This window comes from Abramis brama (genome assembly GCF_963993115.1).
Source record: "Abramis brama genome assembly, chromosome: 11".
In the NCBI taxonomy this organism is placed as follows: Eukaryota; Metazoa; Chordata; class Actinopteri; order Cypriniformes; family Leuciscidae; genus Abramis; species Abramis brama.
The window spans coordinates 12,428,226-12,447,217 of NC_139973.1; the positions used below are offsets into that span (position 1 = coordinate 12,428,226).

Here is an 18,992-nt window from a genome sequence, read left to right on the forward strand (position 1 = left end):
GGTGATATGTAGCTAATCTGAAATCAGCGAGTACAGCTTTTGGACCCTGTTTGAAAAAGGCATCAGCAGCAGAAATAGATTTATCAATTTCCTCAACATGAAACATACTCTACATAAATACATGACCCCAATCGACTCGATGTCGATGCAATATAAATTTCACATGCTTTTGCACTCATAATGGAGGAAATCATAAACTACATGGTTTGTTACCGCCACTGTAAGGAAAAATGTTATGCATGTATAATGGGGTTGCTATATTGTCTGCATTTGTGTAGAGCATGTTTCTGTCCTTTATATGGTATAGAAACTGGAAATTGGAGAGTCGCATACTTGAGTGCTGGAGGGTCCCACAGCACGACGAGGAACTTTGATATCAAATCCCCCTTTAGGGTCCTTCTCGCCCCGCAGCGCTGGGTCATTATGTGGCTCTCTGCCCGCCTCCCAATCACATATGGTCTTACGGATGGCCTGGAGGACACTGGAACAACATCACTGTCAGCTTACAAAGACTTAAACCACTAGAGCAGTCAGACAGAAATATCATCCGGTTTGGTGCTCTGTTGTACCTCTGGACGACGTTCTTCTTCCTCTTGATAGCCTGACGCAGCGGTTCTCTGAGTGTGACCTGGGCGAAGTCTTGCAGAGCTGAATAGATGGTGTGACGGATTGCATGGTTGAACACGCTTTCCATTCGGCCCATCAGCACCTGCAGGCCCTTTATCATCGCAATGACCTAAACAAGTAGACAGAAGCACATTCAGACAGAGAACTGGAAAACGAAGACTGACTTAATTGAGTTCATTTGGATACACTAAACAATTGACACGGATTAACAAACATTTCATCATTGATGCCAATTCAGTCATAGATCTGATTCATTGGCCAGCTGAGTTAATTCAGAGAGGATTCATCTGATGATTCAAAAGCCTACACAAGAGTTTGATACTGAATTTCAAGCATTCTAAAGAAATAATACAAAATAATTAAATACAAAAATAATTAATTTGAATTTGAAATAAAATTAAAATTAAAATGTTCTTTATAATTAATTATAAAAAAAATATATAATTAAAGGACACCTGAATTAATTGTTAATTGAGATTTGGCCCTGCAGGTGTACTGACCTCCACCAGAGCAAACTTCTCCTCACTGGTGTAGTTGTATCTGGTGGCACGTTCATACTCCTCAGCATTATCTGGGCATTCTTTGTTGGAGTATTTGTCTGTAGGGTGCACCAATTTCCAGGAATACTGCAAAAAAGAAAACATTTTACAATCTTTCATGTATACTTTCTTATGATTATGATTATTCTGTAAGATATTTTCAATGCTGCTTAAATAAACATCAACAACATCAATAAACAAATTTCAGAAACTATGGTCCATCATCTCTATCTCCAACCTAATTAGCTACAAATATCAAAATCCATTTTACTAATTGCAAAGAATGGACTTGTTGCAGGCTGTTTCTATGGCAACAATATTTCATGAGACTGCCAGTATGGAGTGTTTTGTTTGGAACGTCTGTTCCAAGAAAAAAAAAAAAAGCTTAGCTAGAACTGACTATTAAAGTGAAATGAATGACTAAAATCAAAGGTGAAAATGTTGATGGCCTTGTGGAAGTAAAGAGAATGAACATAGGTCTGGTCTACTCAATGAATGAGGTTCAAGTTCTTTGTCTTGAATGGGTGGGTTAATGCTACTGAAAATTGAGGTTAGTTTAGTCTTTCATGAGTGCAACAGGCTGCCAATATTTTGCCAATTCAAGCAAGATAACTGAATTTGGTACTTAGACCACCCAGAAAGCCTCTTTCATGTCTGCTTGAGCTTGAGCAGACAAATTTACACAAAACAATGTCAAACTGCCCACCTCATACACATTGTCGGTTATGTCTTAGATAAACGTAAACAATTGAGAAATAAAACGCATGTTATTTGCTCCGGGCATTAGGTCTTAAAGTGACAGCTGCCTAATATTCCTACTGCTGTCTGTTTTTAATGTTAATCAAACAACAAAGGACAAAGAAAGTTTAGTCTATTTGAGACAGTTAAGAGTAGGGCTGTCACTAACGATTAATTTGGTAATAGAGTAATCAGTCAATTGTTTTTGGAAGTAACTGGAATTTTTTGTATGATAATAAAAATAGACCAAAGCAAACAACAGCCTTTAAATGACCTAAAAAATACATATATAACAACGAGGCAATCATTTTTGGTTCAAATAAAGTATCAAGAGCAAGTTATCATATGGTTTTATAGAACAACATTGTTAAAAATACATAATATAATATACATAATATAAACAATCAACTTATGTACATTATGTTACAATAAATGCCTTCAGAGGGTGCCAAAGGCCTGGTAATTGTTGTTGTTACACTTTACAGCAGATCAAATCCTTGTTTAATATTGGCCAAATGACATGTTCACTTAATCTTTAATATTTGGCCAGTTCTTTATGATGAGATGTGCTCCACACATGTAAATGATAACAAGGAGCAGCATTTACTGCGAACGGACCCGCTGTGAGATGCACGGAACCTACATGCATGCAAATAATTATAGCGCACACTGTATATATTAAATATATTTAATTAAATCACAGCCTTTGTGAATTCACAATAGCACTATGCTACACTGGTGTTAAATGGTTTTCATATATTGTGCATATATTGTATCATTATACTGTATACTTAGAAAAAAATGAAGAATATTATTTTTCATTTGATACAAAATGTAATATTTCATATTAGGCAAACATACTGCGTGAGAATGCAAAGGCATTGACGTAAAATTTTAGGGGCTCCATACAAATCCATACTGCTACATCAAGCTTCATCAAGTCTGAATCTCAAAATTTAACTTTACACAAAACTTTATTCAATTTCAAGAAAGTTATACAATAATTTGACTACTTTTGAGTGATTTCTTTTTTGCTTTTATTATGTAGATATATTGTATCATAACCACATAATCATTATGGGTCAAAAGTATCTCTTGGTGGTGTTCACACACACAAATATGGGTGTGACAAGTCCACTCACCACTTCCATGACCTGAGCACTCCACTGAGAGAGCAGCTGCAGGCCCTGCAAAGCAAGATCAAACAACTTCCTGTATTCAGAGTCGGTCTTATGAGACTCCTGACGCCCTGAGCCGGTCACCACCTGCGAAAATGGGAAAAGGAAGCGATAATAAACAGCAAGTAAACAAGATAACATAACATCTAAAGCCCTATTCGGAAGGGACTAGTTTAACATGGAGAGGTGGGGTAAAGTAATTATTACCAGAGCTTCTCTGTGATTTTAGTCCCGTCCGAATGTGCCATATCATTAATCATTACGGACAATGTCAGTAAAAATTACGGCGACTTTAACCTTCAGTAAAAAGGTCCAGAGAAATTACCTCAGGTAATACTAATCCCGTGCGAATAAACCCGCTGTAAATATGTACGTCATTTGTCATTTCCTGTTTAAAAGTAGTTTTCCGCGTTTTTTCAAGTATGGAGATGCTTGAAAAAAGCATTCAGTTGCGTTCTAGACGCTGGGACAACAAGTCTGTGGCAAAACTAAGTGTTTTTCACATACCATTCAGATCAGAAAGAAGATCGAAAGCACTTGTTAGAGGCACAAAACATCTTTTAGCGTTAGGTAACTGCCTATTACCAACACAATTCAATCTGAAGATAATTAATACATCGTTCGATTGGACATAACTGTTTTATATATATAAATATAGGTTATATGTGTTTGCGCACGTGATATCAGGAAGCAACGTAATATGCACATGATGGCATGAGGGTGACGGCGATGCGCAAATCGAGTTACCCCTCCCACTTCTGCTAGTTTTACTGAGATATCTTATCCCGTGCGAATTGGCCATTAACATTACAGACGTTCTGTGGTAAAATTACATTACTCCATCAACCCTTGTAAAGTTAATCCCGTCCGAATAGGGCTCCACACAACTATTGTCATTACAGAGAAAACGAGCAAATTAATGAACCACTGAAATCTCATCACACAAGCTAATGACAAAACACCAGGATACCTGCAGCATCCAACAGGAGCTGCATTAAAAATGAACAAACAAAGGAGAAAATGCCAAACCCCTGCATCTATGCATTTGTTTCAGCAGTCCAAGACAGCACAAGATACAAGCACCGTGTCAAAACCCCTGGCATCTGACAACCATGGCTGTGGAACGAACAAACAAATTCCTTCCCGCTTCTCCTCGTCACCGGGTTGCTGTCACTAATAGCAGAACCCAGTTGTCCTCTGGCTGCCAAGGTGTTCTCATTACAGTGCTGCTGCCATGACTTAATTCAAACCCAGGCTGGCCTCCTGCCCTTACATTTCCATATTCATCTGTAAGACTACCGACCCCAGTGGTTCTGAATGCAAACTTCGAGTTGACGAGATTGAGCCTTGAAACCATTCAGCCGTGGAAAAGGGAATAGCGTATGAAGCGAGAGCTGCTCGCCCTCCCACGGCTAATGAATATTCCTGAAATCTATTCACATGAGCAAAAACAAACTCAAGAGCAACGTAAGCCACTGTGGCTTCTCATTCTCATTAAGCCGTACCATTAGTGTATTTCTGAAAGAGATTTTTCAGCATCCAATATGCTGAGGCAAATTTTTAGCTAAGGAAAATCAGATTTACTATAAGATCTAGAGTACTAGAGTATACCATACTATGTATATAATGTAATTTATTTCTGTGATGGCAAAGCTGAATTTTTAGCAACCAGTCTTCAGTGACACAGTGATCCCTCAAAAATCATTCCAATATGGTGATTTGGTGCTCAATAAAAATGTCTTATTATCATAAGGGTTGAAAACAGTTGTGGATTTAGTGGATTCAAAGATAGATAGCACAAAAGTTTCATCAAAAGCAAGTCTTTGGGAAGGGAACAACTAGAAACCATTTGGAAGTTAATAACAACAGAGACTGTGGAAAAGTACTGTACATAAAAACAATGTCAGCAATAATGCAAGCTGTTATCAAGGCCAAAGGATGCCATACAAGTTGTTTGGTTATTATGTGTAAATAAAGACTGTTTAGTTGTTTCAGGTTGTTCTTCATTATGTTTCAGTTTTCTCTTCATTATAACAGGTGGTCTAATAAATTTGTTTAGCACTAAAGTTTGTAGCAGTGGGATATTAACTCGATTTTGATAATATTGAGGATGATTACTGCAGCCAAAGTTTTACTTTCAACAAAAAAATTCTTTTTGAAGTTAGTTCTCTGAGACCGACTCAGAGAGCTTACTTCGTCAGAGGTCTTTATGTTTAGAAAGAGCAAGACATTTGACAGATTAGGTAACAGACATTTTGTCCCCCGCCAACGTCATGGCAATATGAGTCAGTGCATGGTGACTGTGCAGTCTACACTGCATTTGTTTAGAAAGAAAAAAATTCTCACCTCACTGTTGCTGTAGCGAGCCAGCTCAGAAATGAAGCGCATATGGTCTTCACGGATTTGAATCATCTGCTCGCAGATATTATACTGCGGACTACTGCCTGCAGATGTGCACGACCACCTAGAGGATGCAAGAGGACAGGCAATTAAAAAACATGGAAGGATCTAGTAAATACTTAACACAAATATTAAAATAGACCATTTTTATTCTTTCACAAAAAGCAGAAACTCAGAATTGTGTACTGTTAAAAAAATGTTCTTTCCAAATGTAAAAAAAAAAAAAAAAAACAGCATGTGGACACAGACTACTTATAAAACTTGTATGATGAATTTGCAGTTTCTTGTAAAAGACCAACCAGTACATTGTTAAAAATATCTTCTGTATTTCACAAAAGATAAAGTTATATAAGTTTGGAAGGATCTATTCCTTTAATTGTTGTAAGCTAAAACACAAAGGCAAACAACAGTGTTCCTATTTAACTATGGCCTGTATGGGCACTCACCTGGACTTGTTTTCCTCATAGTGGGCGCTGGTTTTAATATAGCGGGCCAGTTCAATCTGCATGTCACCAAACAAAGGCACTACCTGCAATTGCTGTAGGGGTAAAGCAGAGTGTCAAATCACATCAAAATCTGTCTCAGATTGACAAGTGGTCAGACGAGACGGGCCGCTGTTTACATCAGGAAAAGCACACACACATACACACACCTTGAAAAACTTGTCAATCTTTGTGAGGTTGATTCTCTTCTTGGCATCCAGTTTGTAGATGTTGCTGTTGGTTCCATCCATGAGATAGAGACCAAAGCCCATCACCTACAAGACAGTCACAACAAACTATGTGGAACAATGCCTTAATAATATATCATTTTTAGTTGTGTTTTAGTTTTTACATTAAACTTTTTTAATCTGTTGAATTATTGTTTGGTCAAGATGATGATACATAAATATCAAGATTCAAATGCAATATCATCAAAAGTCTGAGAAATATCATCAAAACCATATGGTACTATCCTTAACTAAAACTACAATGGCACTTTTTTCTACTTTTTGTAATATTAAAAAATAAAAACTTTCAAAAGTTTGGGGTCAGTAAGATTTTAAATTGACATTTGACATTATAGACATTTTTAGGGTACGTTTACACGACAACAGTATGCTTAAAACTGAGAAGTTTTTTTCCTCTGAGTTTTCCGCGTACAGACGACACCATTGGTAAAACGATCCCCATGCACACGGATCCACGAAAACGACTAAAAACCCTGTATTCTGCTGCCATGGCGTTGAAACACACTAGGCTGAACAGGTTACACTCATGTGCATGACGTCATCGTCTTCAAAGATTCGCGTTTTGGTTTTTTTACACGGAGACCGATTTCAAAAACTTGCACTTTGAAACTCGTTGTCAAAAGTTTGCGTTTTCAGGCACCCAAAACGCTGTTGTCGTGTGCAGATGCTAGAAAACAGTGTGTAAATGTCAGTGTGTTCATACTTACTTTGAGTAGCATGTGTTTCTCACTGGGGGTGAGGTACATCTTGTTTTCGTAGTAGTCTACACACAAGTTAACAATGTCTGCCAACAGCTCATCAAATCCGTTAATCACCTCAAGCTGCTGCTGTAGGGACTAAAACAGAGATGCCTGTCAATATCATTGACTCATACACAGAACATGTCTGGAGCACTGCCACATTTATTAGGCTGCTGTAGATGCATTTTGCAAGCGTGTGTGTGGCACCAAACTACTTACAAACACAAGCATTTTCTCTTTATTAAGTGTTAGTTTACAAAAGATGGTGTGGTACCTGTGTGATCTTGTTGTGGTTGGCCAGAAACATGGATAAGTTCTGAGATTCCTGAATGGAGGATGGCTCGGACATTTTCCTCAGGAACTGGGCAGCTCTGATGGACAAAGAGGACAATATAAGTAATGAAGAGAAAGACTGATGGTGTATATATCACACTGAGGGCAGTTCAAGCGTTGTGTCACTACGACCAGCAATTATATATAATTCAGGCCGAATATAAAGAATCTGACACTTGTAAAAAATATGTTGCTGTTGTTTTTTTTGTTGTGGGGACAGTGAAATGCAGGAAAAGTCATATCTACAGAGGCTTGGAAAGACAAACAAACAGAATAAAAAAACTGCGATAGAGGCATAGAAAAAGACAGCAAGAGAGTGACGAGAAAAGTTAGATGACATGCGGTGGAAAACTGGATGGGTGGTTGACAAATCTGACATTTCATAAAAATGTGTTCAGTGGGTGGGCATGCTGAAAATAAACTCAAATCCACACAAACACTTTGAAAGAGCAGGGAGAATAAAACTAGACAGCTCTAGTCTCTTCAGGGATATTATGGTACGCTTTTTGTGCAGCATCTCTGTTCTGTTTATCATAATATAATAGCATATTAGAATGATTTCTGAAGGATCATGTGACACTGAAGACTGGAGTAATTATGCTGAAAATTCAGCCAGGAATAAATTACATTGTAAAATATATAAAAACAGAAAAGTGTTCATTTTAAATTGTAATAATAGTTCACAATATTACTGTCTTATTGTATTTTTGATCACACTAATGCAGCCTTGTTGAACATAGGAGATATTACAAAAATCTACCTAATCGACCCTAAATTCTTGAGCAGTAATGTGTATGTGTAAACTTTTTCTCAGTTTAAAATGTCTGTTTAATGCAAATGAAGTACCAAAAAAGCATGTATGGATCAGTGATAACAACTGGATAGAAGATGTAGCATGACTGCCATCTAGAGGCCACATGTATTAATGACGAGGCCAGAAGCAGAACTGAGGCTCACAGAAAGTTACCTCTTGTAGGCGGAGTGATCATTTTTGACACTGCACTTCATGTTCTTAAGTTCATCCAGCACCGCAAACATGTTAATGAACTTCCCCAGCGTTAGCAGATAGGCTTCAGACACAAAGTCCTTCCTCCGCTCAGCGTGACAAAGACGTCGCACTTCCCCACAGAAGCGATCTATCGCTGTCCTCTGAGAGTGAAATGAGAGCGGAGCATTAGTGTATCTTACAACATCCTGTACTCAAATTCAGAAAATAGCATTAAGCGTTACCTGAAAGTACATGAAGTTCATTAGTTTGGTGACCTCAGGCTCGAGCACCTCCACGGTCTTCTCATAGATCTCCACTCTGTTAGGCTGTTCATTACACTTAACCTGAGAGAGGGACAGATGGAGAGGGTCAAATCAACAGACTACCAGTCTGTGTTGGTGGTTTTTTGAGAGGCTTTGGGCATTACTAATTACCTGAGGGATAGCTCTTGAACAGCTTCTCCATGTATACAGCATCACAGCATACTCCTGTCCTTCCTCCAACATCTCATTCTGCAACACAGCAAAATATCATTACAAAATTAAAATACACTCGAGTAACTGAATGCAGTTAGATAAATCTTTCCTTCCTCCCTCCCATCAAAAAATTACATTTTAGGATACTGAAACAAGTTATGAATTAAATGAAGAAAAAAAAAACAGACTAATCTAGAAATAATCTAGAATCTTAAATATCAGACATTTGGTTGACGTTTTGTCAATTTTCAATTAAACTGAAACTGTGAGGAAAATAATTGAATTTATAATTAATAAGATTTTCTATTAAATACTACTACTACTAATATTAATAATGCAAAATAAAAATAATTTCTGGACTAGTGATCTCAGAATTTTGCTTTGCTTCAAAAAAATGCTTCAAAAACAGATTCTACAATAAACCTTTATCTCATGTTGAATATATTCCCAAAGAACAGATTAACCCACTTAATCTTAAGATCTTAACAACTTAGAAAATCTGTGCTAGGAGTAACAAAACAACCATTCACTCTCTGTGTGTGTGTGTGTGTGTGTGTGTGTGTGTGTGTGTGTGTGTGTGTGTGTGTGTGTGTGTGTGTGTGTGTGTGTGTGTGTGTGTGTGTACCAAACTACTTACACACACACACACACACACACACATCAATTCCTCACTGATGCCAAACGGTCCCCGACAGCTATTACCTCTCACTAATAGAGCACACAGCAGTTCACATTCAATAGAAAAACCATTCAGAGCAGCCTACTTCGCTTGGCCGGGCTCCTCAAATGAGCACGGTAAGCGCGGACAATGAGATACTCAAAATGGGCCCTCTTGAATCATTTCAAGTCCCTGACAGACTCCTTTAGCAGGGCTTCCAGAGAGCCGGCTTGATAGACTGGTTCAGACAGCCGAGGTTAGCTTTACAGAGCTGTGATGGAGTCGAGGTTTAATAAATTAAAGAAGGGCAACTCATGAAGGTGGAGTCGAACAAGCCAAGCTGTTTGTGTGAAAATGCTGAAAGGATCTTACCATGTTGGAGTGGACGGTGGCCTGCTCGATGTAACGGGCGATGCCTGTCACGAAGGCATTGCGGTCCTCAAAGTTGGTGTTGAAGTTGGGCTGAGGGTGGCAAAAAGCAGCAGTGTGGTTATGCAAGCACCGTTTTGTACATGTGTAGGTCATTTGGGTTTATATATTCTAAAATATACTGAAGATCTAGACCAAGTGTGTCGCACATGTCCTGAAAAGTGAAGCCAAAGCATTTTGATCAAAGTAACAACCGTTTCTGGGATATTTCGGCTTAGTAGAAGGAAGTGGAGACGCGTCGTCTATCTTTTTTGCAGTCTAGATGAAGGGCTGCTGTGGGGTCAGTTGTTACCTGGTAAATGAGGGACGAGGGCAGAGGCTCGATGCAGGGCTGCTGATCTGGTAGCGGCAGCTCCTCCAGCAGGTCCACATTGGACAGAGCATCTTCCAGAGTCACTGTGGACGCCATCACACTAAAACGAAACATGAAACACATATGAGACAAGAACACTGGCTACATTCAGGATAGCATACTACTAGTGCTATAAAAAATGTATAATTATTTTATGCATGTAGAAGACCATATTTGTCAAAATGTGCAGTATAGACCTTATGCGCCAGAGAAACGAGGGCGCCGCCATCTTTTGAATATTGTATTTGAACTTCCGTTTTTGCGGTCGGTCTGTATATTTCTATGGCATTGCTGTCCAGGAGTAATTAGCTTTTCAAGTGGATTTAATTAATGTAAAGTTAACTAAAGTTATCATGAGGATTGTAATGTTTAAAGCAGATGTCTTAACAAATGTCAGTAGATGTCGTTCATTCATAAATACGCAAGATCGCTGTGAAAATACAGACCAGAAGTCAAAAGACAATGAGCGCAGTGCTGAAAAGGGGCGGGGCTACATAAGGTCTATACAACAGATCATTTGACAGGAATACTGAATGCCTATTTCAGAATGTAACACGCTTGACTTGACCTTCCACTTCAAAAGCGATGAATCAGAACAATATCAACTGCAAGACATTCTAAAGCTGAGATGACAACTGGACAACACTCGGTTGGAACTTGGAAGCACTTATAGTTACATACTGTAAGAATAAGTCTAGACTAAATACACTGTCATTAAAAAGATGAGTCAGAAATGTATTTTATTCAGCAAGGATGCATTACATTGATCAAAACTGACATTGTAGGCTATATTTTTACAAAAACAAGATTTCCATTTCAAATAAATGCTATGCATTTCAACTTTCTATTCATTCTGAAAAAAAGAAATGTATTAAATTAATAAAATGTATAGCAGAACAACTGCTTTGAACATTGATAAGAAGAATTGTTTATTGTGCAACAGCTGAGCATATTAGAATGATTTCTGAAGGATCATGTGACAGAAGGCTGGAGTAATGATAAAAATTCAGCTCTGCCATGACAAGAATGAAAAATCTTGCTTAAAATATATATATATTTTTTAAATTGTAATAATTTCACAATATTACTGTTTTCACTGTATTTGTGATCAAATAAATGTTATATATAAATAATAAATCTTAGTGAGTATAATAGACTTTTCAAAAACATTTTAACAGTAGTGTACACTCATTGTTACTATTTGCAACATTTTACTACTAATAATATTCACATTAATAAGTAAGATTAGTAAATTCTTCAAGACCATGAAATAACAAAACTAAAATTTTAGTTCTGCTCCAGAAGGCTGTACAAAACACTTGTGTCACGCTGTATGGTTTTGATATCACAGATAGCAAGCATTAAAGGAGCATTAAGCAAGTCTCTGAGTTTTTGCAGAACTATGCCCCCTCTGGCGGCAAGCGAAACTGCAACCAGAGGTGTGCCCGCTCACGGACAAAAGTTTTCTTTTTTTTATCTTACGTGGAGTTTGCGTTGGTGTTTGAAATGAACTAGCAGGTCTCTTACAATCCATCTTCTACGGAGAATGCCGGCGAATACACAAACCTGCCAGACATAGCTATGTGAGAGTGCCGTGAACGCGCATGACGTCACGCCCAGTCTAAAATTCCGGCCCGAATCCCTCTTATTTATTTTACTTTACAGGATTATAGAGGCAATCTCAGTGATCAGAGAAGGGCTCATTCAGCCCATCAGGCAATTGTTTAAGCATGTATGGGTTAGAAAACGGGTATTTTTAACATGAAAAGTTGCTTAATGCACCTTTAACATAAATGGAAATGTTTGGAAACCATAGCAACAGGGCAAGCAAGAGTTTTACCAGTTGACAGGAAAATATAAGACCACAAAACATTTTTAAAAAAAACTGTTATGGTTACAACAGGGTAACTTTTTCACACCTCACAGCGTCGACTGTCAGAATGAAAGTGCCCTCCTACTTCCTCTCTTCCCCAAATGGGGCAATCATGTTCGTGTCCTAATCATAGACGGCCCTAATCCGGCACAATGCAATAAATCTCTCCTGTAAAGGGAAATTCATGCTGCTGACATTGATTTAATTGCTAGAAACTTCCAACTCTCACTGAAAAAGCTGGTCCAGAACCTGTACACTAAACAAGCATCTGATTGGCTGTGATTGCAATCATTGCATGTCATGTTTTGCAGCACATTAAACATGGACAGACAATTTGCTTGTCACTTAAACTGGTAATGGCCAAAAGTGCACAACAGTTGCTGACAAGACAATTAGTCTAAAGGACATCAAAAGAAGAAACACAAAGCAGGCCTGAGGAAATGAAGAAGGGCTACTGTGGCTACTGTAGAGGTAAACAACTATAAACCTTAGATAACCTCAGATAAATACTGCAGACATCCTTCGTGTGCTCAGCTGTGCCTCTGGACATCACTAGCAAGCACACATCTAAACTTATATAGGAAGGCACTTGTGCATCTGATCATAAAGCACTTCCAGAGAGTTAAAAGAGAGGAACTAAGAGGAAAAAAGCAGAAGGAGATATGTGATGAGGAAGAGAGTTGAAGCGAGTGGGACCCTGCAGTCTGTCATGAAGAACAGAGTGTCTCTAGAGAAACAGTGATGTTTATCAGACACACACTGCTGTGGTCAACACTGACAGCTGCAAACTGTGCCGAGTGTACTCGAAAATGTTAATCACACTACATTAAAGCTGAGAAAGTGTCATTTGTTTTGATGTTAAAATACTGTACTGTCTTCTAGCACTGTGTCGTGTGCATAGACAACAATAAGTAAGCACTTGTAGACTGACTTCCTGAAGAATGTAAACAGGACAGGACTACTTTGGGCAGAAGGGCTGGCATTTTGGAAATCTGTTTGGATATTATTCTTTTTGCAATTCAGTTAAGTCGCTAGTGGTGAAATTTGAAAACTTTGGAAAATAAACGGGAGCTGAGATGGAACACAGATGTTAGACTGAATATCAACTATGAAATCTAATGATGCAAAGTAAAATTCAGATCCAGAGCTGCACGATTAATCGTTAAAAGATCGCAATCTTGATCCAAACACCCGCAGAAGGGCTTCCAATCCGACATTCAGGTGGCTCTGTTTTTGCTGGACAGGAGTGTAAATCCAGTTTGGTTTTTCTAAATGGTTCATGACTGTTTCAGGAAGCACGGAGGGAGGGGGAAGGGACGGGATGAGGAGGAGGGAGGGTCGAGCTAGCCTCCATTTTGTTTGACAACTTCACCCAACATCGCTTAGAGCACCTTTAATGAATCAGTGTCAGAAACACGTGCTGCTCACACTCCACTGATGCCTGCGATGTGAAACTATTTAAACCAAAGACTTTAGGGACTTTGGTCAACCTTTGAAAGTACAAAAATCACACTTCAACATTCAAATCTGCGTTTTCGCTGCCGCTGATCTGGAGAGAGCAGCTGCCATGTAAATGTACAGCATGAAGCAGCTTCACAAACAGTCTTTTCAACCACACATTATCGTTATTTATGCGTTACAAACATTCAAATAACAGGGAATAAAAAATGTATAGTTTGGGTATAAACACTGATGTCTACGGTAGAGATCAAAATAAGAGTTTAAATACTTTGAAAGTATTTTGACACTTGTATCATGTATTCATTGTTTATCATTATGCCAGGAGGTGGAGTGAGTGTTTATAAACAGTGTGTCATTGAATCATTCATTTTAAAGATTTATATACAAACGCTGATTCATCCAATTAACGAAACAAGTCTTTATGAATGAGACATTGACTTTCAAATTCAAAATATGTTAATTATTTAGTATAAATTAAAATATTTTTATAAGACGAAAGCAATGAACATTTTGTCAGAACCTCTAATTTGCATGTTATTTAATTTTATTTAGTTGTCTAATATCTTTTTTTTGTTTCAAAAATTCGTGCTGCTCTAATACCCATTATCCGATAATTATTTTTACATTATGACCAATGTTAAAAAACAATGGCCTGTGCAAATACTTTAAATTAAATATATGCAAAAACAGATACTAACACTTTCGTGGATATTTCGTATCATAGCAACCAACATGTCTCAACTAAAAAAAACAAAAACAGCTAGGCATTAGACACACAGTCTTACACATACTCCCGATGCATCTAATATGAAACCATTTAAGAACTTTCATGATTCACTGACCTGATAATTGACTTGATAATATAAATAAATATGAAGTCAATAAGAAACAGTTCTTAGCTTGTTTTGGATGTGAAGTCTACATAAACAAGACGGCATGCAGAAGTAAAATATGTACTTTTGAAGTAATAATATGCACCCTTTATGGGATAAAAAAGGCCCAAAAGAGTGTATGTGTAAATATAAATATATAAATATATATATTAAAATTGCAGTCATAGTTCACACATATAAATCTCAACAATCTGATCTTTGACAATGAACTGAGATCAGCACAAAAAAAGGTGACGTAACTCAGAACTGACATGACACAGTTACTGCGCCCTTTTCATGAGCCGAGTTTGTGTTTAGGAATGTACAGTACTGCAGCTGGCATTATTTCCTGCGGCATTACAGCATGTCACACCCACTTCTGGCAGCTCCATTATTTAAACACTACATGATGACTTTGTCGTGGTCAAGACATATAGAAGAAGTGGTGAAAAAGATGGAGAAATATATCAGTAATTAAAAGGTGTTATTCATTTTTAAATCCATATTTAACTAAACATGTTTTGCAGACTCTAGTGTTATCACACTTAGATTATTGCTCTGTGGTTTGGTCAGGAACTACAAAGAAGAATTTAGGGAAATTACAGAGGGTATATATATATATGTGTGTGTGTGCGTATGTATATATGTATATTTGTATTTCATGAGAATTTGTTGTTTCAGTGGATGATTGTGCATTGATTGTGTATGTTGGTAATATGTTAATTTGTGTATTGATTATGTAGTGCGTTTTTTGTGTGGACCCCAGGAAGATTAGCGGATGCATTTTGTTGCATCAGCTAATGGGGATCCTAATAATAAATAAATAAATAAATATTTATAAATGAGCAGCTAGGCTAATCCAGGCAGGACACAACCAAACTACTGTCCTGGAAATATTCAAAAAAGGCTATTTGTTTCTTTATTTTTAAGCTTAGCATAGCTAAGTATGCAGGTCAATATCTTAGTTTCTTCAAAAAGGAAGTGGGTAAGAGACTGTGGACATTTGTGGGTTATATCTGTCAAACACAGTTGCTGATGAAGTCTAGCACTTTTCACAGTAGGTTCACTTGCTTCAAATATAATGCAGACCTGAATGGTCACAATTAAATTCCTAAATGCAATATTAATCAATAACCATTTTTTTTTTAATCGCTGTGAGGTAAAAAAGGGAAGTTGTCTTGAGTGAGCTGAACATTGTTCCTCTTTAATGCTGCAGTAGTTCCCTGAACTTCTTTTTCAGATGACATCTTAGAAAAAAATGCTGACATGCAATCAGAAATCTTGTCTTTTCTATTTACTCACTGGCAGTTAAACCAGATCATTAAAGGGTTAGTTCACCCAAAAATGAAAATTCTGTCAGTAATCACTCACCCTCATGTTGTTCCAACCGCGTAAGACCTTCGTTCATCTTCGGAACACAAATTAAGATATTTTTGATGAAATCTGAGTGCTGGATCACTTCTCCATAGGCTGCTAGGTGACCGAAACTTGCTGGCCCAGAAAAGTTATTAAAGAGATCGTTAATATAGTCCAAGTGACTACAGTGGCTCAATCTTAAGTATATCAAGCAACGAAAATACTTTTTGTGCGCAAAAACAAACAAAAATAACGACTTTATTCCACTATTAATTTCCTTCTCTCTGGGCCTCTAGTTGGTTCACGTAGTGTTTTTGCGCTGCGCGTCTGTGTTACACGTCACCACGTAGGCTCACAATTGGCCGACGCTGGTCATGTGTGTGATGCGTGTTGACGTGCAACACAGACGCGCAGCGCAAAAACACTACGAGGCCCAGAGAGAAGGAAATGAATAGTGGAATAAAGTTGTTATTTTTGTTTGTTTGTGCGCACAAAAAGTATTCTCGTCGCTTGATATACTTAAGATTGAGCCACTGTAGTTACTTGGACTATATTAACGATCTCCTTAATAACTTTTCTGGGCCAGCAAGTTTCGGTCACCTAGCAGCCTATGGAGAAGTGATCCAGCACTCAGATTTCATCAAAAATATCTTAATTTATGTTCCGAAGATGAACAAAGGTCTTACGCGGTTGGAACAACATGAGGGGGAGTAATTACTGACAGAATTTTCATTTTTGGGTGAACTAACCCTTTAAGCCAAAGCAGCCACGAGACAAAGAATGATGTGTTTTGGTCCATTAGACCACTGCAGTTAAAAGCAGTGCAATGTTGTTTAGAGAGACCACAATCATCCCACAGGCTTTACAAGCCTTGTCATGTCCCTGAAGTTCTACACGCCTGAATATTCCTCTACGGGCCAGGTCATGATCAAGCAAAGTCATACAAATGGGGATGGCAGCAGAGAAAATTAGAAAATATGGTCAAATATTTGGTCTCTAATTCTCTATCTAGTCTTTTGGATGGGCAGATTTTAGATTACAAATTATAATCAGTCAGTAATGATACTGATGCAAGTTTCACAAACTTTAAAGTCATCGCACGAACTCATCACGGACAATGAGATCTTTATAACAGTATAGCAGACTACTTACATAAAATGCATGTAAATATCATTTGTCACTCTATATTTCCCAGTAATATGTCTTAGCAAGATGATATTTAAAAGCTTAGTTTTATGATGAAAGCTCTATAATTTTTAGCGTGGGGGGCAAAACACAATGCAATGGGCTTACAATGATGACTGAGAGATGAACAAATAAACCCAATGGTTCTTGAGGTCAGAAAAGTATTAAAAATGTTAGAAAAATGTTAACTGTGGTGTATTTTCACTGGAAAACTACACAACAAATGCCGCAAATATTGAGAAAAGCCGGCGCAAAAACGCATGCACAACCAGTGGTCCAACAATAAATAAATAAAAATTCAAAAACTCGATTTGATGTCCTTCTTAAAATGAAGTTGTGTCTGACTCTGCTTAAAGGATCAGCTTTGTATTGTTAGTGTTAGAGGTGTAATGGTTCAAATTACTCACGGTTCAGCTTTTATCACAGCTTAAGTGTCACAGTTTCGGTACGGTTCGGTAGGTGCTATGTTCAGGGGGAAAAAGGACTACTGTCAAATATAAACAAGGAAATTAAGAACAAGTTATCAAACTATAAGCAACAGCACAATTAATGTATGGAGGGAGGGAGCTTCTTGGTCAGAATAAGCTGTAAAGTACACAAGACTTCATGCTGATTGTCAATAAACAAGATTGGAGACTGCTAAGCCCATTCAAGAATAACTACACTGGACGTTGAACTTGATGTTGGACTGTCTCCAGTCGTACAGCCAGGGGGGAGATAAGACGCTGATTCTAAGCATGTACACGAATCACAATCTGAAATGCAAGAAAAAACATTTAAGCTACTCTCTAAAGTCACACACACCTATGAAAACTCTAGTCAGAATATCTAAAAAATACCAATAAACCATCCAGATCAAACATTCCTGGAGACTGACACTGCCATCTTCAGTGTGACATCCCAATATACCCCAAAGTCTGGCCGTCTGCCATGAGCTTTTACTCCTGGATATCCACCAAGTCAGTATTAAACAAAGTACAGCGGCTCTCTAGCACAATGTGTCTGAGAAGATTTCCACCTGTGTTGATGGATATCTGACCATGCATGCCAGAACACAACTCCAGCTGCACGCAGTATGAAAAAAAAAAAAAGTGTTTTTTTGCAACACATGCTGTGCAGATTCAACACCTGCTGCTCACGGTGTCTTCCTCTCTGAAATTTTCACATCTTCACACACACATTTTCCTTTCGTGGCAGCGGAGGTTGTGGCACGCACTGGCACCCGAACGAAAACTTCACAACATGCAGCACACACTGGTGTGCACTCTCACTGAAAATACACACAACTTTGACACATTCTGCTTTTTTCACACTTAGTTTGCAGACTAGAGATAAGAGAAATGCACGCTAACTTTGAATGTAATATGATGATAAGCATCACGTCTTGCTTTATTACGCAAAAAGCATTTGCATCAAAGTAAACTTGTGATTACCTGCCACCAATTATGTTTGGCTGGATCTTTAAAGCCTAAAGATGCCTTTTCCACTATCTCCGACATTCTGACGTATGATTGTCCTTCAGAACTTTCAAACTGGTCGTGATGCGGCCCTTCACTTATTCACCATGGTAAAATGAATGAATAATGAATATACATTCACAGAAATTTTCTGAAAGAAAATCATAGGTTTTCTAGGACTAATCAACGTAAATAATTATAAAATATTTTTTCTGACACAATTACTCATAACCACCCATTTTACAGAAACAGTATTTAAAGATTAACATTTTAGTGCAAAAATATTGGTAATTCTGTCCTCACACTCATTTGAAAGTTTCACTCAAAGCAGATCAAGATTTTCACATATCTTGCTCAGCACAGATCTCTCCACTGGAAATTAATGATCTCATCTGTTGTTTGTCAGAGATGGTGAAAAGGTGGTTTAATCTGTTCTAATCTGCTGAATCATAAAACCAACTGGAACAAATAACTTCCTAAAGCATCATTATCAACATCTGGAAAGGGTTGAATGAATGGCATGTCTGAACTTTCAACAGTCCTGCTGACCTTTCCCGTTTCCCTTCCTTTTCTGTCTTGAAGTCATTTTCAATCCAGAAA

The 18,992-nt window shown here is 37.8% G+C and overlaps 1 protein-coding gene across 2 annotated transcripts in view; it reads right to left on the bottom strand.

Moving 5' to 3' along the window:
• Positions 1–18,992, bottom strand: part of cyfip1 (cytoplasmic FMR1 interacting protein 1) — a 39,774-nt gene that overhangs the window by 19,428 nt on the left and 1,354 nt on the right. For both annotated transcript variants that reach the window (XM_084128006.1, XM_084128007.1), the window contains exons 2-15: positions 10,129–10,249; positions 9,780–9,869; positions 8,708–8,785; positions 8,516–8,617; positions 8,253–8,434; positions 7,227–7,323; positions 6,920–7,048; positions 6,135–6,239; positions 5,929–6,020; positions 5,429–5,546; positions 3,047–3,169; positions 1,128–1,253; positions 570–736; positions 334–481 (exon numbers count right to left, since the gene is read on the bottom strand). In XM_084128006.1, the coding sequence (XP_083984132.1) occupies positions 334–481; positions 570–736; positions 1,128–1,253; positions 3,047–3,169; positions 5,429–5,546; positions 5,929–6,020; positions 6,135–6,239; positions 6,920–7,048; positions 7,227–7,323; positions 8,253–8,434; positions 8,516–8,617; positions 8,708–8,785; positions 9,780–9,869; positions 10,129–10,245 (1,674 nt within the window). In that variant the 5' untranslated portion in view covers positions 10,246–10,249. The remainder of the gene's footprint in view (positions 1–333; positions 482–569; positions 737–1,127; positions 1,254–3,046; positions 3,170–5,428; positions 5,547–5,928; positions 6,021–6,134; positions 6,240–6,919; positions 7,049–7,226; positions 7,324–8,252; positions 8,435–8,515; positions 8,618–8,707; positions 8,786–9,779; positions 9,870–10,128; positions 10,250–18,992) is intronic.